General features: G+C 37.3%; 1 protein-coding gene across 3 annotated transcripts in view; it reads right to left on the bottom strand.

The window, feature by feature from the left end:
• LOC150085405 (uncharacterized) overlaps positions 1-22640 on the bottom strand; it is a 209930-nt gene that overhangs the window by 76826 nt on the left and 110464 nt on the right. For all 3 annotated transcript variants that reach the window (XM_090374032.1, XM_090374033.1, XM_090374034.1), the window contains 2 exons: positions 19554-19606; positions 9444-9519 (listed from right to left, as the gene is read on the bottom strand). In XM_090374032.1, coding sequence (XP_090230158.1) covers positions 9444-9519; positions 19554-19606 — 129 coding nt within the window. The remainder of the gene's footprint in view (positions 1-9443; positions 9520-19553; positions 19607-22640) is intronic.

Raw genomic sequence — 22640 nt, 5'->3', positions numbered from 1 at the left:
AAGCTAGTCTATAATCAAGTCACAAAGGAGGTTAGGCAAGCAAAGGTCGTTTAAAAGAAACCCTTGGCAAAGGATGCAAAGAAGAAAAAAAAAAAAAAGACTTCTTTACTTATGTAAACTAGAAGGAAGGGGATGAATCAGATTGGTCCATTTGATGTTGATGGTTTGACTGTTGATGATCCTGCTCAGATAGCTGAGAAAGTGAAAGGGTATTTTGGCATCTACATTCACACATGAGAAATTCTGTAAGGAATGGAGGATAGAAGTTTACTGAACTCTAACAGGGAGGTAATGAATTTTGTAATAATGGACAGCAAACTGGAGGAGAAATTGAAGTTAAACATAAAAAAGGCACCTGGGATAGATGGAATCTATCCAGTTATATTGAAGGAGGCAGTGAGGGAAGTAAGCAAACCCTTAGCCATAATTATGAGAGCATCCTTAGTTCAGAGGAGGTCGCCATGGACTGGAGATGTGCAAATGTATCCCCAATTCACAAAAGGGGTTCAAAGGGCAGCACAAATAATTATTGACCTATTAGTTAACTTCTGTTCTGGAGAAAATAATGGAGTCATTGGTTAAAGAAGTGATGCAGGATCACCTAGGCAAGACTGCAGTAATAGTTCAGACACAGCATGGGTTTGTTAAGGGGAAGTCTTGTCTGATCAATTTGATTGGATACTATGATGTGGTCACAAAGGAACTGAATGCCAAAAATAATTTTGATTTCATATACTTGGATTTCAGGAAAGCTTTTTGATACTGTTGCACATGGAAGACTGCTGTACAAATTGGAGAGGTATGTCATTAAGGGTAAGTTGCTACAAGGGATAAAGGGATGGCTGAGTGGGAGATGACAGAGTGGTAATCAATGGACAATCAATTGATTGTTCATATTGAGAGGTAATCAAATTATTGGATACTACGAGATGGTCACAAAGGAACCGGATGTAAAAAATAATTTTGATATCATAAATTTGCATTTCAGAAAATCTTTTGATACTGTTGCACATGGAAGACTGCTTAAAATTGGAGTGGTATGGCATTAAGGACAAGTTGCTGCAATGGATAAAAGGATGGTTGAGTGGGAGACAGGAGTGAGTGGTAATAAATGGACACTGTTCTATGTAGACTGATGACATTAATGGAGTTGCTGTTTTTTTGCGTATTTATCAATGATATTGATGAAGGTATATCTGGCTTAATGTCCAAGTTTGCAGATGATAGAAAGGTTGGGGTTATTAATGACAGTAAAGACAGTATGGTACTGCAACAGGATCTAAAAAAGTTTGGCAGACAGGCTGAAAAGTGACAACTGAAGTTTAACATCGACAAATGCAAAGTACTGCATATGGGTAGCAGTAACTCAAGAGAATCGTACCAATTGTGTGGTACTACATTCAAGGAGGTGGAGAATGAGAAAGACCTGGGGTAATTATGCAGTCAGATATGAAGTTCTCTGAGAGTGGACATGGGATGCCAGAGCTGATCATGCAGTTTTGTCAATGATATCTAGGAATTTTGCCAGCAGCGACATGGAGGTGATTATCCCTTTGTATAATAATAATAATTGTGGCATGTGATTCAAAAAAGCAAGCGTATGAGCTTATGTAGCATCAGCCAAAAAAAAAAAAAAAATTCACACAACCACTCCATCTAAGTGTTTGTCTAGTTTCTCCTTAAATTTATTTAGCCTATCAACTGTCACAACGACAGATGGAAGTTTGTTCCAGCAATTAACCATCCGCAGGCTAAAGGCAAACTTCCGCACATCTACTATTCTACATCCGTCTTTCCTCAATTTGAATTTATGCACCCATAAGTTCGTAATCTGAACAAGTGGAAGAATCCCATCAGAATTCAACATGCTCAACCCATTCAAGGCCTTATACACCTCAATCAGATCACCTCACAGGTACCTAGCCTCCAGCAGCTGCAATTTGCACGACTTAAATCATTATAAATGATATTGATGATGGTATATCAAGCTTAATGTCGAAGTTTGCAGACGATACAAAGGTAGGCAGGGTTGTCAAGGACACTACTGACACTATGCTGCTGCAACAGGATCTGGAAAGGTTGAGCAGATGGGCTGAGAGGTGGCAAATGAAGTTTAACACTGACAAATGTAAAGTACTACACATGGGAAACAGCAACCCGAGAGCAACGTATCAACTCTGTGGTTCTACACTGACAGTGGTAGAGAATGAAAGGGACCTGGGGGTGGTTGTGCAGGCAGATATGAAGTTCTCTGAGCAGTGCAGACGGGCTGCAAGAGTAGCTCATGGTGTATTGTCAATGATATATAGGAATTTTTCTAGCAGGGATAAGGAGGTGATTATTCCCTTGTATAAGGCAATGGTCAGGCCACACCTAGAGTACTGTATACAGGTCTGGAGGCCTCATTTCAAGAAGGATGTAGAGCTGCTGGAACGAGTACAGAGAAGGGCAACAAGATTAGTGAATGGAACAAAGGGGTGCTCTTACGAAGAAAGGCTTAAGTTTTGCAAATTACAGTGTCTGGAGACTAGGCACCAGCGAGGTGATCTGATAGAGGTGTATAAAGCCTTGAATGGTTTGAGCATGCTCAATGCTGATGGGATTCTTCCTCTCGCTCAGAATAATCACCTGAGAGGGCATAAATTCAAATTGAGGAAAGACAGATGTAGGATAGACGTGCGGAAATTTGCCTTTAGCCAGCGGGTGGTTGGTTGGTGGAACAGACTTCCATCCCTTGTCGTGGAAGTTGATAGCCTAAATAAGTTTAAGGCTCAGCTGGACAGGTATTTTGAACGAACAGAGGGGTGAAGTGGAAGTGGGGTTTTTTTTTTGTTTTTTTTTTTTGGCTGATGCTGCATAAGCTTGCTTTCTTTCTCTACTAATGCTAATGCTTTCTTGGTAAGAGAATCCCTACATTCCCCTCACCAATCTTGTTGCCCTTCTCTGTACATGCTCAAGCAAATTTACATCATTCCTAAAATGAGGCCTACAGACCTGTACCAGGCCGCACTCAAGGTGTGGCCTGACCATTGCCGAGGGACAATCACCTCCTTTTCCCTGCTAGCAAAATTCCTGTATATCATTGACAAAATCCCATGACAAAGCAACTAAGCAAACCCTTAGCCATAATTATGAGAGCATCCTTGGACTCAGGGGAGGTTCCCACGGACTGGAGATGTGCAAATGTATCCCCAATTCACAAAGGGGGGATCGAAGGGTGACACGAGTAATTACAGACCAGTTAGTTTAACTTCTGTTCCGGGTAAAATAATGGAGTCACTGGTTAAAGATGCATTGCAGGATCATCCAGACAAGACTGCAGCAATAATTCAGACACAGCATGGGTTTGTTAAGGGAAAGTCTTCTCTAACAAATTTGATAGAAAATTATGATGTGGTTACAAAGGAACTGGATGCAAAAAATAATTTTGATATCACATATTTGGATTTCAGGAAAGCTTTTGACACTGTTGTGCATGGACGACTATTGTACAAACTGGAGCAGAATGGTATTAAGGGTAAGTTGCTACAATAGATAAAAGGATGGTTAAGTGGGAGAAGACAGAGGGTGGTATGGTCAATGGGTGCTGCTCTTCGTGGACTAATGTTATTAGTGGAGTCCCACAGGGTCCACTGTTGTTTTGTATATTTATCAATGATATTGATGAAGGTATATCAGGCTAAGTGCCGAAGTTTGCAGATGATACAAAGGTTGGCGGGGTTGTTAATGACAGTAATGGCAGTGTGCTACTGCAACAGGATCTATATAATTTGGGCAGATGGGCTAAGAAGTGGCAACTGAAGTTTAACATTGACAAATGCAAAGTACTGCATATGGGTAGAAGTAACCCCAGAGAAACGTACCAACTGTGTGGTACTACACTTAAGGTGGTAGAAAATGAAAAAACCCGGGAGTATTGTGCAGTCAGATATGAAGTTTTCTGAGCAATGCAGACAGGCTGCCAGGGCAGGTCATGGGGTTTTGTCAATGATACAAATGTATATAGGAATTTTGCTAGAAGGGAAAAGGAGGTGATTGTCCCTCTGTATACGGCAATGGTCGGGCCAAGCCTTGAGTACTGCGTACACGTCTGGAGACCTCATTTTAGGCAGGATGTAGATTTGATTGAGGGTGTACAGGGAAGGGCAACAAGATTGGTGAGGGGAATGAAGGGATCCTCTTACCAAGAGGCTTAAGTTCTGCAAATTGCAGTGGCTGAAGACTAGGCACCTGCGCGGTGATCTGATTGAGGTGTATAAGGCCTTGAATGGGTTCAGCACACTGAATTCTGATGGGATCCTTCCACTTGTTCAGATTATGAACCTAAGGGGGCATAAATCCAAATTAAGAAAGGACAGATGTGCAGAAATTTGCCTTTAGCCAGTGGGTTGTTAATTGCTGGAACAAACTTCCATCTGTCGTTGTGGAAGTTGATGGGGTGAATAAATTTAAGGAGGAACTGGACAGGCATATGGAGGGAATGGTGTGGTTTCTTTTTTTTCTTTTTTTTTTTTTTTTTGGCTGATGCTGCATAAGCTCATACACTTGCTTTCTTGCATCACATGCCACTACTACTACTACACCAAACTGACTCGACACTGCACTGTCCAGCGATGTTGACTGGCTTCACCTCCTTGGATTTTATGTGTTTCTTGACTAATAGCATAACCCCCTCCTCCCTTCCTATCCTGTCTATCCTTTCTGTAGATGTACTCCCCAAATTCCAGTTCTTCATTCCTTATATCTGTGTGACACCATGTCTTTGATATCCCAACAATATCCGCCTTCGATGCTTTGAGCAATACACCTCAAATTTATTTACCAAACTCCTAGCATTGGTGTACACGCAAGTATACATGCACCTGTTCTTTTTCTTAGCTGGTTGTGTTAGGGTATAACACAACCCACGTGTTTACTTGTACCGCAATGACTCCCAGCAGTCTCTGAAATATCCTGCATCTTGTTTTCAAGGCTTCTGCTCATTCCAATAGAAGCAGTGCAAGAATCACTTTCACCTCTGCCGGTGGCTATTGTTAATCTATTAGTCCTTGTATCTCCCCAAGCTAGCCATTTTCCAACCCACCTAACACTGCCTCGATAGCATCAGCAAATATTCTTGCACCCTTTCTATTTAAGTGTATCCCATCCCTGTAGATGCAGTCCCTTCTGTGAACAAGTACAGACAAGGCTGAAAAAAATTCTACCCCTTGAGCCTTGCACAGTCTTTCCAGGGCCGAATTGATCAACAAGGCTCTCATCATATACTCCCTCCTATCGTGTCTGGGCAGAATTGCAGACACTTTCAAATTCAACCCTAATTCATGGCTTTTTTTCAACAGTGACCTTTACTTGTTAAGTAATTCTGCTGGTCTCCTACTCTTAATATCATTAGTGCCAACGTGTACAACTATATCACCTTTTGTGAAAAGATGATATCTGCTCTACAACGTCATCAATCTTTGCCCCTGGCAGACATGCCCTGGTCCTGTTCCACCTATCCTTTTTTACAAAAAATGTTCCCCATTTCCCTGACAATAGAGTCACCAACACGTTATGGATGATAACGGCACACCCCGTTGCACTGCAGCTGTTGATATGCTTTTGTAAAGTGAGGACATTGTTTGTATGGATTGGCCTGCCCATTCCACCAATCTAAATCCCATCGGACACATATGGGACGCTCTGGGGAGATTCCTAGCAGCACGTTCACACCCACCAGAAAATGTTCACCAGCTGAAGATGGCACTGACAGAGGAATGGACGATGTTACTGCAAGAACTTATCAACAACATTGTTCTAAGTATGGATAGGTGGTGCAAAGCCTGCATCGACATTAGGGGTGGCCATATCTCCTACTGAGGACCACCTCTTCCCTTTGTTCCATCTTTGGCAGTGATGCTTTGAGCAATACCTGGCAGCCAGTGCTATGTTGCCATTTTTGAATAAAGTCCCTCTATACCGTTTTGTTTCCATTGTTGTGTCGATATTGTTTCCTTCATCATTTCTGTACCTCACAAGGTTCCTTTGGTATGCTTTTCCCATATCCGGGCCACTCCTATGAGAAGCTACAGGTGAAAACCTGACTGGTCCTTGAATTTTGCAAACCAGTGTAATTTATATGCATCCCATGCATTTTTATTCTCTACCACGAGCCTCATTAATTCATCTGACATCCATTTAGGCCCAAACCTTGAACAGTATTTCTCATTTGGTATGAAAAGCCTAGTAACTTCCAAGATTAAGTCCCTGAAGGCTTCCCATTTAGAATTCACCGTTGGTAACATCATCAGTTGATTCCACTGTATAGAATTTAAAAACTGTCTGAGACCACTGTAGTCACCTTTACCCTTAATAGTAGTTACATCTTTAAGTAAATCCCACATCGGTACACTGTGATCACTATCACCTAGTGGTTCCTTTATCTGTGAATATACTTGCAATAATTGTACTTGCAAAAGGATCTCATCTCAATACATAAGAGCATTAAATTTCTGTTCATAATGACATCTCTATAAGCAGGAATTTGAGAATGATAATGGTATCATGTTCTCTCCAATGTGCCCACATTTACTCCAATTGTCAAGGAAATAAAAAGTTAAAATGATACTAAAATGCAAGAAAATAAGACCTCGTGCCTTTCAGCTACTCCACTGTCAACTAACATGACAGTAAGGAAAGAGAGAGATAAATAACTGGTAGGAGATCACGTATGCCTCCTATCAGTTATTTATCCGATGATTATCAGAATGGTGGTGTGCAGAAACTATGCACCTTAAATCCAAAGCATTAAAATAATTTGATATATACTCAGAAGTATAATCTGTTTTTATTTTCATAAGCAGAGTTTTAATGTAACCTATTCCCAAACTAAATGTTCAGGTAATTAAAAACAAAACTTATTTTCGTAATCCTCAACTCAATACAATACTTTAAGCATACAAGGCTTCAAGAAATTTAGGCTTATAAGGTTTGTAAACACTGATCTTTTGGATAAGTGTTCTGTGATCTACCTTTATGTTCACATCTCTCTCTCTCTCTCTCTCTCTCTCTCTCTCTCTCTCTCTCTCTCTCTCTCTCTCTCTCTCTCTCTCTCTCTCTCTCTCTCTCTCTCTCTCTCTCTCTCTCCCCTTCAATTCCAGCTGACAATATAACAGAAAAATATAGTATTCAAAAAAAGCATGAGGTCTCACTTTCTGGCATTTTTAATATTTTTTAAACTTTTTATTTCATTGCTGACAACTCAAATGAAAAATTTACATTCTTTTCATATTTACAAACTACTGTTTTTAGTTCTGTTGTATTTTTAATTTAGAATTCTCCATTAAATCACAAAGTAGAAATTTGTCAAATAAGATTTGCAAAGCAGATACTGCATTACTCTTTATTCTTCAAAATAGCGGCTTAATTACCAAAAATACTATCTGTGAAATCTTGGAGTGTGGATATTGTGGATGTGGAAGCCATCAGTGATAGAGGAGGAGGGGGATGAAAATTGTTATCAGCTTCATGTTAGGTAGCACTGTCACTTTTAATTCAGCAGTAGTGATAGCTATAAGGGAACCACAGTTAAAGAGCCAATATTCTATTATAAAGATGTCCTCCCCACCTCCATATCAAAACTGCTGATGCCTAGATTTCTACTAAATATACAAGACTGGTGGATATATTTTCTAGAAGTGTTTAGATATTATATATAAGAGGTTTCATGTTGCTATCCAACTAAGATAGTCCATCTTTTGGATGGGGGATGCAAGGACAAGTTTGTGGAAATTCAATTTAGCATTAAGTAGTGGCATATGATGCAAAAAAGCAAGCTTATAAGCTTGCTTTCTTGCATCTTATGCCACTAGCATCAGTCAAAAAAAAAAAAAAAAAAAAAAACTTCCCATTCACCTCTCCATTCATTCCAAAGATCTGTCCATTTCTTCCTTGAATTTATTTAAGCTATCAACTTCCACAACACACAACAACAGATGGAAGGTTGTTCCAGCAATCCACCACTCGCTGGCTAAAGGCAAATTTCTGCACATTTATTCTGCAACTGTCTTTCCTCAATTTGAATTTATGCCCCCTCAAGTGCATAATCTGAGCGAGAGGAAGAATCCCATCAGCATTCAGCTTGCTCAAGCTATTCAAAGCTTTAAACACCTCAATAAGATCACCTTGCAGGTGCCTAGTCTCCAGACATAGCAAATTTGCAAAACTTAAACTTTCTTGGTAAAAGTACCCCTTTGTTCCTGTTTGTTATTTGGTTTTTAGGAGCATTAGCAATTAAGGCCATATTGCTCTGGGGATATGTAGTGGTCATTTCCTGACCTTTCCTCATCCTCTGTATTTGGTGGTCATGGGCTGTTGTTGTTATTTGGTTTTTAGGAGCATTAGCAACTAAGGCCATATTGCTCGGGGATATGCGGTGGTCATTTCCCTGACCTTTCCACATCCTCTGTATTTGGTGGTGACGGGCTCGAACCCCGGTCTAATCAAGAAGCGTGTGCTACGCACTGCTGCTCCTTCCCACCTGGCTACGGAGGCGCCGTGGTCATGGGCTCGAACCCCCTTTGTTCCTCTCACCAATCTCGCTGCCCTTCTCTGTACTTGTTCCAGCAGCTCTACATCCTTCCTAAAATGAGTATGCAGTACTCAAAGTGTGGCCTGACCAATTCCTTATACAAAGGGATAATGACCTCCTTATCCCTGCTAGCAAAGTTCCTGTATATCATTGACAGAATTACCTCCATATCTTTTTCATTCTCCACTACCCTGAGTGTAGTACTGTACAGTTCGTACAGTTACTCTGGGGTTACTGCTACCCATATGCAGTTATTTGCATTTGTCAATGTACTGCATTGACAAACTTCAGTTGCCGCCTCTCAGCCATCTGCCCAACTTTTCTAGATCCTATTACAGCCGCATACCCTCTTTACTGTCATTAACAACCCTGCCAACCTTTGTTTGTATCATCTGCAAACTTGGACATTAAGCCTGATATAGAAAACAACAATGTTCCCAACACTGAACCCTGGGGGACTCCACTAATAAAATTAGGCCACGGCGAGCAGTGTGCACTGATTAACACTCTGTCTTCTCCTGCTCAACCATCCCTTTATCCATAGCAGCAACTTTCCCTCAATGCCATACTGCTCCAATTCGTATAAACACTCCTTGAAAGAACAGAGTTGTAGTGGCTGTAAGAGTGTGTGTGTGTGTGTGTGTGTGTGTGTGTGTGTGTGCAAGAGAGAGAGAGATATCTCAGACTGATGTAGGTTTAAATGTAATTCAAACTGACAGACACTGCAAAATGATGATTTTGCTGTTTATCACTGCTGTAACTGTGGCTTGCTCAACATGTAAAATTCAGGTCATTCGGGTCAAATAAGTTAAAATGTCACCGCTTCTGATATTAAAAAAGAAAATGGGTGTATTCATAATTAAATTAAACTTACCTGGACTAGCTGGTTTCACAAGGGGGTCAAACTTTAAATATAAAGAATATCTTCCTAATTCAGATTCTTCTAATTTCTAGAGAAAGAAAAAATCATTAAATTCAGATAACCTATTTAAACCCAGAACTGACTGTGCAAGGTCCGAGAACCCATATGACCTTGAGGGATTATCCTGCTCTTCCCCTAATTGATCCACACAGCTAAAACTCTTAATACTTTTAAACAAAAGGGCTTCCTTTGATTTTGCCACTGAAAATTCTAGAAATCTTTAATTATAATACAAAAATAAAAAATGCAGGACCAAGTTAATTGTAGTCAATAATAATGTGTATATTCTGAAAAACATGAATTAAAAATTAGTGCACACCTCTTGCATCCACTCATTAAAGCACATTCTCTTAACACTTTATGGTATGGCAGACTGTCTGGTCATTACATTCTCTCACTTTGTGTCACAGAAGAGTCTGTTGAAAAGTCTCTGGTGTACAGTTGTTGAACACAAGAAGAGTGCAATTTTTTCCATTGACATTTTTCTCACTGTCAGTCAAAGATAATAAATAAGGGAGATTTTATTCAAATCTCCCAAAATAAAAATAAAAAAATTAATTAGAAAGTGTACATGTGAGGAAAAGAAAATCAGTACTGGCACACCTAGATACATTACAAGGGTCATAAGTGTTTCCATTATGGACTTAACACAATGTGTTCAGTGTCTAATCATTGTGGACTTAACACAAAAACTACAGAAGAGCTGAAACTACTTTATTCTGCCTTTCACAAGAATACAGCATTACAACTACATTTCAGAGCTTATTTTCATTTCTTCATCTCCCTCCCTCTCACACACCCAACATATCAACAACTGACCCAGTCTTCTGGCAACAGTATATTTGGGAAATAAAAACTTAACAGACTGAGGAACATTATCTCATGTAAGCAGCATTTGAGGTTTCCCTTACTATCCATAAACAGACTGTGGTGTTGTTGTCTAGGCAGTGCTGGCAATCACTCTCAACTCTGCACAGTGTCTTAGTGAAGTTACAGGACTCTATAAAGCCAATCTAAGTGTGTGGTGTTTTCTGTGGGTTATGTTGTTAGTATTGTGTGATTGGCCACTGGGAAGCTGCAATTACCTGGAAAGCAACCTCCGAACATCTGTTCCTGACACCTGGATTCAGGCATCTACTGTGCATGGATTCTGTTAGGATGTACCTTCAAGCTTGCCTGGGTAAGGGTTGCCTAGTGAATAGAAGAGGGGGAAAAAAACCCACGCACAACCTTGTTGTCAAGGTAATTCAATTAATTATAGTTAAGTAAGCTATTGGAAATCAATTAAGTAAACTTAGGTAAGGAATTCTGGACAAATCAGTTATATCAATTGTAGTTATGTAATATAAATATAAAAAACAAGTTTAACATTGGGCTTGCTATTGCAGTTGAAATGGAATGGATAAAAACTTAAGATTTGCAACTAATCCTTAACAAAAAATGGTTGACTAACTTTATGCTAAGTTCAATTTGGATTACATTAAGTCAGTTTAAATGTGCATGCAGATTAGATAACTAATTGTAAGGAAAAGTCCATTGGAAATTTACTTAACATGTTCACTGCCAGAACACAAACTTGCATAAAAACAGTAATTATTGTGCCTTGACACAACTTTGTGTCCATTCAATTCCAGTCAATAAATAAGCACCATGAAAGGAAAGGCACAAGAAACTAACAATTGTTTAATAGCATGACACACAGATTGAACTATGGGCTATTTGCATTACAGTGGAATTTTGCTTAGCATTAGCATTAGTAGAGGCATTTGATGCAAGAAAGCAAGCTTATGGCAGCATCAGCCAAAAAAAAAAAAAAAAACCCACTTCCACTTCACCCCTCTGTTCGTTCAAAATACCTGTCCAGCTGAGCCTTAAACTTATTTAGGCTATCAACCTCCACCACAAGGGATGGCAGTCTGTTCCACCAACCAACCACCCGCTGGCTAAAGGCAAATTTCCGCACGTCTATCCTACATCTGTCTTTCCTCAATTTGAATTTATGCCCTCTCAGGTGATTTTTCTGAGCTAGAGGAAGAATCCCATCAGCATTGAGCATGCTTAAACCATTCAAAGCTTTATACACCTCTATCAGATCACCTCGCTGGTGCCTAGTCTCCAGACACTGTAATTTGCAAAACTTAAGCCTTTCTTCGTAAGAGCACCCCTTTGTTCCATTCACTAATCTTGTTGCCCTTCTCTGTACTCGTTCCAGCAGCTCTACATCCTTCTTGAAATGAGGCCTCCAGACCTGTATACAGTACTCTAGGTGTGGCCTGACCATTGCCTTGTACAATGGAATAATCACCTCTTTATCCCTGCTAGAAAAATTCCTGTATATCATTGACAATACTCCATGAGCTACTCTTGCAGCCCGTCTGCACTGCTCAGAGAACTTCATATCTGCCTGCACAATCACTCCCAAGTCCCTTTCATTCTCTACCACTGTCAGTGTAATACCACAGAGTTGATACGTTGCTCTGGGGTTGCTGTTTCCCATGTGTAGTACTTTACATTTGTCAATGTTAAACTTCATTTGCCACCTCTCAGCCCATCTGCTCAACCTTTCCAGATCCTGTTGCAGCAGTGTAGTGTCCTTGACAACCCTGCCAACCTTTGTATCATCTGCAAACTTGGACATTAAGCTTAGCATCAATTGCACTGTCCAGAGAGTGCTATAAAGGCTGTATACTGGTTCACATTTCATATATTCTTATGTTTTTCAAAAATTACTTATATTGAAGTAATTTTTTCTAGTTTAGTATTTTCCACAAGAATAAAAAGCCGCCTCTGTAGCCAGGTGGGCAGGAGCAGCAGTGCGTAGCACATGCTTCTTGATTAGACCAGGGTTCAAGCCCATGACCACCAAATACGGAGGATGTGGAAAGGTCAGGGAATGACCACCGCATTATCTCCAGAGCAATATGGCCTTAGTTGCTAATGCTCCTAAAAACCAAATGACAACAAGAATAAAATGTAAAATTTGAGGATTATGCTTGCTTAAATTTAATTATTTAGTTTGTGAAAAACAAAAGATAACCCTTAGTGTGTGTGTGTACTCATAAAATTGTGTAAAAAGTGTTTTCCTATAAAATTTTATGTTCACATCTCTCTCTCTCCCTAAAGAGTTGTTATAATGGATTCACAGCCTGGGACCATCAGGATTGAAAAGGAATAGGGATGGACAGTATGTTAAATCTGATAATATTAAATCAGCTGTTTATAATATGTCATCTAATATTGAAATAGAAAGCTATTCAAGTGATTGCAGATTCTGAATCTTGTTCAGATGCATCTGTTTATGTTAGAATGCTACAAATAACAGATGCTAATGTTCCCCTCACAAATGAAATCTCTTCCATTTACCAAAAAGCAGTGCCTACTTGTTCTAGCACTCCAGACATCCACAGAAAGGACCCTCACATAAATATAAGTGACAGCAAACGTGTTAATGTACTATAGGTTATGGTAAGTTTAACTGTGGGGCAGAGAGGGAAAATTTGAATTATTACATTATACTAGTAGAATTGATTAAATCATTGTGTGTGTGTGTGTGTGTGTGTGTGTGTGTGTGTGTGTGTGTGTGTGTGTGTGTGTGTGTACACGCAGATTAGAGAAGAACTGTAAAAATAATCGATTGGAAATTTATTTTATGTACTATACGTCATGGTAGGTGTAACTATGTAATATATAAACAACAAAAAATAACTCAGAGTGCCTAAGTTAGTTGAGGAAATTCTAGTAATGTGCAAACTAATCTAAGTAAGCTTAGTTAAGGGAATTTCAAACTATTGGCTTTTATTTAATATAACTATGTAAAAAAAAAAAAAAAAAAAACAACACATGAATTCACTTATTCAGGATTTTAGGAAAAATAAGCTGAAGGCATATCTGAATTAGATCTAGATACATAGATTAAATAGAAATAAGATACAATAAGTAGGAGAGATAATACAGTTTAGGGTATTACTTTAATTTAGGTTATCTCTGGTCAGTTGTTAGTGTAATAGTTTAAATACAATAACTTGACCAATTTCACATTTCTCTTCACTTTGGGTCATAATGAATTACAAGTGATATTTTTCTGTTACACTTAAACTAATAAAAAAATGAAACCTAGTAGGAGAACAGTATGATGGGGGAGACACAGAATGTCAATTGTGACATCCTGTTACATTGAAAGAAATGAAGAAATCAGGGAGTAGCCAAAGGATCCTCTTCCAGTTTACTATGATCACATCCAGGAAAAAAAATTTTGTTGGGCTTTTATCCGAGTTGTGCCATGTGTGTTGCCAGTACTTTTCTAATTTTGATAAGTTTCTTTTCCCTTCTTGGATTATTATTTATGTCAACTGTCATGTCTGAAACAGTGGCTAGAATTCCTTTTCTGATGCAGCAACCCAATCCTTGATATAGTACTTCTAAGTTGAGTGGCATAGCACCTGCAAAGCAGCAGTAGAGACTGTCCTGCCAGCTATTGTGGTTACAAGTAGTATTATCCTCTGAACTATGTCTAGCTTTCTAGTGCTAACTACAGCCATAGCCCTCCTGAACTATAAGTAATGATGTATAAGTAAAGTATAAGAACTATAAGTAATGATGGACAGGAAAACTGTCCTGTAAATAATGGCAAGAGCCCTGCTTTTCAGATTCCAGTTGGATCTGGTGATCTTGCTGAGCATCCCTACATAATTTTTTTTATTTTATTCTTGATGTACTATGTGAGGCAGAAAGGTTAATTTGTGATCCACCATTAATCCCAGGTAGTGCCATTATTCTAAATCTGCTATTGCTTGGTTGTTAAGTTTAACTGTTTGACTCCCATTCTGAATTAGAGTCTCTTTCAAGCAGATGGTTTTGACTTTGTGATGGAAACCTTTAGCATATGGGTTTCTGTCTACCAGTGTAGTTGGACAAGAACAGCATGAGCTCTGTTTTCCAGTTCAGCCTTGGAGTTCCCCCTGAGCAGAATCACCAGATCATCAGTGAAGGCCACCATGTCTAAAATATCTAGCTCCACAGTGCCAGCCATTTATCAAGAATAGCATGCCACAAGAATGGGCAGGATTGAGCCCTGTGGGCAGCCCCTTGAGTCTGTCATCAAGACAGACTCAAGGGGCTGCCTTTGAAGTTATTCCTAACAGTGACAATATGGTGAGATAGGTAGCTGGTCATAAGGTTATAGAGATTGGCATGTGTTTTCATCTTCTTGAATCATCTAAGGATAACCCCCAGCACCATATATTTTCAAACACTCCTTCAAAGTCAATGATTATTGTTAGCAGACATTTATCTAGTATTTGATGTACAGTACTAATTACTCTATTTAGAGCATCTTCTGTGGACAATCCTGGTTTGAAACCATATTACCTGTCTGATAAAGGTAGCAGTATGGTAGTATGCTACTATTCTATAGACTGGAGGTGTAAGGAAGTAATGGTAGTTTAGGAGTTATGATATAAGCAGAATTTTCCTTCCAGTGAAGGCAGGAAGCAGGGAAGACTCAAGATGTACTATCAATGATTTACAGGACCTTTGTTAACAGGAAAAAGGATGTTACTATTCCTCTTTATAAAGTGATGGCAAGATCATTTGGAATATTGTATTCTGGCCTGGAGACTGTATTAAAAAAAAAAAACAGAATTTCTAGTGAGGGCCCAAAGAACAGAAACTAGAGTGCTAAGGATTGTCACTATACAGAATGTCTTAAATGTCAACTGCAGAGTCTGAAGATAGATCCCTTAAGGATTATCTGATCAAAGTGTTTAAGGCCTTTAAACGAATAAATAAAATGAATGGATGGTAAAATTAAATGAATGAATTTGTGCTAGCATATGAACTAAATTACTTAATAGACTTTGGAAATAATGAACAGTATTCACTAAACCAAGTTTTTTGTCTGTACAGGATCCAGTAACTTAGCTACCTCAGATGGTATTTACTTTAAAATATTTTAATTAACAGCAAAGCAAATTTTACTCACAACTAATGAGGAGGCTCTCCCTTGCTTTCATTTATCGGTATAGTATCAGATAATCGTGGGGAGGGGTCATCTAAACTTCCAGTGTGGTATTCAAGAACTGTTGTTGTTATTTGGTTTTTAGGAGCATTAGCAACTAAGGCCATATTGCTCCGGGGATATGCAGTGGTCATTCCTTGACCTTTCCGCATCCTCCATATTTGGTGGCTCATGGGCTCAAACCCCGGTCTAATTAAGAAGCGCGTGTTACGCACTGCTGCTCCTGCCCATGGAGGCGCCAATTATTTAAGAACTATTCAGACTCTAAACTTCAGTCAGTGACTACACAACATGGAAATATTTCAAACTCCTACTCTACACAAATTTAGCAATATACAGTATTAAAATGTTTAACATTTTGTATTGAATATTGCAGCACTTTTTTGTAATATTCTAGCAATTTCAAGGACTATACATATTTCTTTCAAGTTTAATGGACAATCAGATTTAGCATAGGCCTTATGCCAAGAGTCCTTTAAAGTTGTTACTATATAAAATTTTGGGAAGCAATAGAAGACTAGATTGCAAAGTTTACGTTCAAGCAGCATGTTGTTGATTAATGGATTAAGTTGAGTCTGTCAAAGATCAAGGTGGAACAGTATAGTTACTTTTGATCAATTTTGGTTTGTTTTTTTCCCCCCCAGCTGATGCAGAATAAGTTTGCTTCCTTGCATGGCTTGGCTAAATGAATACTGTAACACCAATATCGTTAATGAAAACTGGAAACACCAAAAAGGACCATAGCAACAAACCATGGAGGTGGGACAGGGGGGGGAATCCCATGCTCAAAACACAGGTCAGCTCAAAGCAGTGCCCATTTAAAATTCATGTCTTCTACCAGTTGACTATCTCTTTATCTGCTAGAGAAATGTCACATTTCCCCAATTTATTACAATCACTTATACAAAGGTATTATGAATAAGTGGCTGTAAAAAAAAAAAAAAAAGCCATTCTAAAATCTAAGTAAATTACAGTGAAACTTTTTTAAAGTGGACACTGTAATTGGTTACTTACTCAGTTTTTTTTTTTTAATTGTACATGTTTCAGTTAATTAACTTTTAATAAACAAAACTTTTAGTAAAGCAAACAATTTTTATTAAAATGAATATAAATGGCTTTGTTTGAAGCATTTCATTTCCATTAAGGACAATTAGACAACTTACTAGTTTTCGTTCCTATTCATCCATTAGTCCATTTTGCTCACACAATTTTTTTATGCCATAGGACACCCTTCCCCAAATGGGACAAATCCCTCCTTTTTTTAAATTTCAGCATTGAATTTCTTTTTGCATACAGACTTGCCACAAGCAGCAAGAAATTTCATTTCTTACAAAATTAACACACAATCAACATAATGCCTAGGAACATTTTGACCAGTATTTTCAGAGAAAATCTGCACACTCAAACTTTTTATGTATCTAGTTAAAAGACCACCATTTCTCACTGCCAAATGAAAGTGGTATGTAATGGCACAGGGAAAATTATCATCTCTCAGTCAAAAAGCAGGACACCGCTGTCACTAGAGCAGTTATGAAAGTAATGCCAGGTATCACGTAGTGTTTTTATTAAATATATACAAGAATATTGCATGTAAATGGTGTCCACAAACCTTTACAAAACTAAAATGTTACTGAGTTAACATGATACAAAGCTGAAATCACTTCCAAGTGATAGATGATATTTTCAAGTTTTTATTCACCAATTGGTAAATACAGTAAATTGCAGCATAACTGAAAAACCATAATCATGGGGAAATTTACCAATAAAATTCCATTTCTCTTCATTCTCTTTGATTAGCAGCTTCTGTACAAGCTGTAACTTGTATAGTTCCATCTTCAGATGATAATGATGTCACAAAGTTTTGCATAAAACTTCCAACCAACTCCTCTGAACTCCACCAACTTCTATTCAGTCACCACCTCTGCCAAGACGACTGCACAAACAGGACTCCTTTATGAATTTTCCATAATATTACATAATTAGGTCTACTCAGTGGCTTCCTTTTTAAACTGTGTTTGAAATTTATGCATAACAGTGGCAGACTGGAGCTTGTTGAACCAAAGTAAGCACTGCACCTTCTAGGGATTGGTAAATTCTGCCATGATTACGGTTTCACAATTGTGCTGCCATCTACTATAGAGTGCACTTTTCAATTGGTGAATAAAAACTCTAAGGTATTCCTATGACCTGAAAGTGGTTTCAGATTTATGTCATGTATCCTATTTACAAAATAATGTTTCAGTTTTGTAAAGGAGATTTGTCAAATACCCTGTATTTGTCAACGTGGAAAATCTTCATGGGCTACTGCTCACAATTATTCAGTCTGTTGTTAGAGTTGGGTTTTTTTTTGTTTTTTTTTAGGTACAAACTAAATCCTGTATACAGACTTGCTACAGTACTATTTCTCTTTATTTTATTATTACATCTGAAAACAGCATTTCTCAGTTTGGCAATTTTGCCTTGCTAAGTGATGCACAAAAAGTGCAACTGCACTGGACATCCCAAATAAGTTTGTAAACATTCCCTACCATTAGTAGTGAGCATATTAACAAAATATTATGTCATCTGCTTTGTGAGTCATCACAAGTCTAATTAAATTAGACTTAATGTAATGACCTTAACCCTCACTTGCCTTCAATGTGTCAATTACCCTTGAAATTGTCTTGTCTAGAGAGTTGAAAATACCAAAAGGACACCTATTAAAGTATCCATGTCCATATCAGAGTGTCCATTTTGGAGAGGTCATCTAACATGTAATTTCTAATACTTCTTGGGTGGGACCCAAGACAGTGTCCACAACAGAAGGCGTCCCATACATATGAGTCACAAATGAAAGGAAAGTAAAATAAAATAAAAATAGATGGAGAAGTTATTAATCACAAAATGCTGAGCCTAGTTGAAGAGAAAGAGAGAAAGAATGTTAAGAACCTATAAAAAAAAATCATTAAGTAGAATTAAATCTGAATTAATGCCGAATTAACAGGCTAATCATATGTATATATATATAGCTGGGCAGGGAGAGAGAGAGATACATTAAGGAAAGTTTCACTGTATATGAAAGTTTTCCCTTGAATCCAGTTCTTTTGTGACTACCTCAGGACACTTTATCAGACTGGTAAGGTTTTGTGAGGGGACAAGACCGGAAGACATCTTCACAAAACCACATTGTGAAGACCTTAACAAACCATGGTGTGACTCTTATAGTACTACATTTTAATCACAAATTCCATAATTTTTTCTGACACAGAAGTCACACTTACAGGAGTAGTACCCAGATCACACTTAGAACCTTCTGTGTATTGGCAAGTTTGAAATTTAAACTTGAATGGATATTGGCCAGTTGACACATTTGCTTACATATCTCCAATCTCCAATTATCTGCATATCTCCAATCTTCTGGACCTAGGAATATGCCTTCATTTTCATAGATAAGGGTTTAGCAACATCCTTAGCCACTTCTTTTGATATAACCAAATATATACTATCAGCTCCTGTGCTTTCTTCACTTTTAAACCTGATAATATCTAGCTGTCAAATAATTCTTAGGTGAACTAGCAGTCTTCTCCCCTTGGAAAGACTATTCTTATGTATATTTAATAAAAGCAAAAAGTCTGTCAAACTTATCAGTTCCCTGCTTCAATTATTACTAATTTTAAAGCCAGTAGAATTATTACTAATTCTACTGGCTTGCTGCTCTGGAGCAATTGCCTTATTAAAATTGGTAAAAGCAATCCCACCTCTTTCTTCCAAACCAGCCCAAGCAAATGTGTCAACTGGCCAATATCCATTCAAGTTTAAATTTCAAACTTGCAAACAAACTTTCTTCTCATGTCTGTCCTAAAAATTGCAAACTACAGAATTACAAATCCTATACCTTTTTTTTTTTTTTTACTTCTCAGTCCATTTCATAGTACTACATAATACAGGAATCCATCAGTATTGGTTAAAAAAAAACAAAAAAAAAAAAAACTGGCAATCACAAGAGGAATTCTAACATAAAATTGTAATGTATTCAATACAGAATACGAAAATGTGCAGATTCTTACCTTATTGTTCCCAGCTTTTTGGAGAAACTCAAATGCACTTGGATCCTTGAAAACTGGAATGAATACATTAAAATATAAGTCAAAGTTTTCTCTTTCCATTCTGTAACCCAATTATTATACTAATAAAACCAAATTTTAAAATATTTTAAAGCTAACTTCTTATTTGTATTAAATCTAAATATAAATGTAGTCCTCCTCTTAAGTATGTAGATAACATATCTATGCAATGCTTGAACACACCAAGTATGTATATGTACCTGAAAATATAAATCTTAATATTTTAGAATGCAAGTTTTTTATGGCAGTTTCAGTGAAGTGAGACACTGAGTCCTGTAAACAGGATGCCCATATGCTGTTTATCACCAGTTAGGATTTCATATATGCTCCATGGAATTCATAAGGCTGGCAATATCAACAAACCTTGCAATGAAACATAGCTATACTTTTCTGACCATCCTCGAAGCTGACCTAAGCTGCTCTGATTTGGTTATTTGTTATTAGCAACTAAGGCCATATTGCTCCAGGGATATGCGGTGGTCATTCCCTGAGCTTTCCGTATCCTCCGTATTTGGTGGTCAAGGGCTCGAACCCCGGTCTAATCGAAAAGCGTGTGCTACACACTTCTGTTCCTGCCCACCTGGCTACGGAAGTGCCAAGCTGATCTGAAGGATTACTGCTTAGCATTGATCATTAAATCACTCTCCTGATTTTGCATTCCTCTCCCCACTTCTAACCCTAGCCCAAACTAAAGAGTAACAATTAATCACCACTCCCTGCCTTTTGTCTTGCAGAACATACTGTGATCCTAACATATTCCAGCTTACAAAGTAATCTTTCGTGCTGGACTACATCAAATGCTTTCCTAAAGTTCAAATAAACAATGCTGAAATTATTTTCCACATAGAGTTCATGATTCAACTCTCAATATAGCTAATCAGGTTAGCTGAATATAATTTTCCCATTACAAAACATGCTTTTTTTCCTTCAGAACATCATTTATATTTATATGCTGCCATATTACAGTCTTGATCATTGCCTCCAAATTTCTCTACCAATGAAGTCAGATTGACTAGTCTGTAGTTACTTGTTTCTCAGAGCAGCCTTTATTGTACTGGTGATTAAACTTGCACCTTCTCCAATCCAAAGGAATCTCTCTCAAGTCCACTGATGTCCTCATAATTAACCTTATGTATATTTATTAACAGTTTATTGATTAATGGATCAATGCATCCTCTTTCTGCCACCCCTCTAAATTACTGGGCATATACCATCAACTCCAGGAGTCTTACGCAGAAGGCCAAGACTCAAGTTTATCTAATAAACAATCTTCCTCATATCTGAGATGAATTGTATTGGAAGCAGATAATTTCAATGTTGCTGATTTCATACTGCTCCTCCTCACAATGAATGCTATGAAAGATTTTGTTGTAATCTGGAAGCTTTTGATAAGAAGCGTAACAATCCCCCCATCACCACCTTGCCTATTCTTCCTAAATACATTATACATACTACAGTGAAACTCATGATGCAAAGTTTCTCTTAGCCCTGTTATGTCAGCATTAGTTGTTATTTAAACCTTAACTAACATAGTGCAATTTTTATTCAGTTAGAAGATTGATGCAGTCTTGCTCTCACAGACCATTATGGTTTCTTACATATGATGCCTAAAAGTTTCATTTAAAAAAAAAAATGTTATGGTATGACAGGAATACATTTTTAACAATAAAAAATAACACTGAATAGCTTTTATAGAAATAAAAACTTTATAGAAAATATTTTTTTCTATTTTGTTTCAAATAAAGTGTTATATCAAATATGAAATATAAACACTTTAAAAATTTCTCAATAAGAAAAAAACTGTTAATAAATTTTTAAAAACATTAATTATACATTAATTATTATATACTAGGGTGACCAGACTTCAATGGTTTTTCAGGGTTAATCCTGTAAGTTTCTTTTTTGGGAGGCATAAATATCCTGGTCATCCAAAATAAATTTTAAACAATGATTTACCCAACAACAAATTTTTATCTCCATTTGCATGAATTCATTTTCAATCTCAAACTAGATCTACCAAATAAATTTTTATAACAGGCATTCGGACTTCTAGCATGGGAAAAATCACTTATGCATGCAAGTTCACTAAGAACTGATTCTAAGAAAATAATGATATAATATCATAGATTTCCCTTTCTTCTCTTCAATCTATAAGCAGTCTTAGTGATGCACAGTGTGCACCTATTATACCATTCACTGGTACAAAGAACCATGCTTTAAGTTAAAAGGTGAAATTCCAAGTGGACAGAAACTGCATTGTGCGGTGGGAAAAAATGGCTTGTAATCTCCATTTATCTTAGTCAAAGATGCAATGTTATTTTTATTACCAGTCCAAACTTTGTAATTTTGAGAAATTTGTTCTTTAGAAGATTTAACATATAACACACTATAAACACACTGAAAAACTCAACTGGTTAAATTAATATCACGGGACTGATTTGAGAACTAAAAATATTTGAAGCACCGAAGCCATTTTTTTCCTTGCAAAAGAAAAAAAATTCTCCCAAAATTAATTAAATTTTTTTTGGATCACCATTAAATGAAGCAAATTTCCATGTTATGTATCGTGCGGTTAGCATATTTAAAAATTTCTCCTTAAGTGCTTGCAAAACTTAACTGATCAACTTTAAGTTGAAGAAATACTTATAAGAGTAAGCCGAACCCTTAATAAATTCAAATTTTATGAAATGGATAAAAAGTATGCAAGTTTTGGAGAAGTACCAAGTATGTGCAAAAATATTACTGATATGGAATTTCAAATTTAAGAAAACCTATTATTATTTAGTCAGTTTTCTTTTCTTAAAAATTTCATTTTAGAAGATTAAAATTTAAGCAAAAATCAATTTTTTTATTTTACTTTTGATAGTAATCCTGCTCTAATTTCTCAAGCCCATTAAACATTTGGCTATAAAATCAAAATAATTAAAAAATAATAGTTAAAAGCATTTATGTACACAGTTTTTCAACATTTACAATTTCCAAATCCCTTAAGAAAACTCACTTCAAGTAGCATGCTGTTGTTGTTATTTG

The sequence above is a fragment of the Mastigoproctus giganteus genome, chromosome 5 (genome assembly GCF_048544385.1).
Source record: "Mastigoproctus giganteus isolate SK-2022 chromosome 5, ASM4854438v1, whole genome shotgun sequence".
Lineage (NCBI taxonomy): Eukaryota > Metazoa > Arthropoda > Arachnida > Uropygi > Thelyphonidae > Mastigoproctus > Mastigoproctus giganteus.
This window is presented reverse-complemented; position numbering and strand designations above follow the sequence as displayed.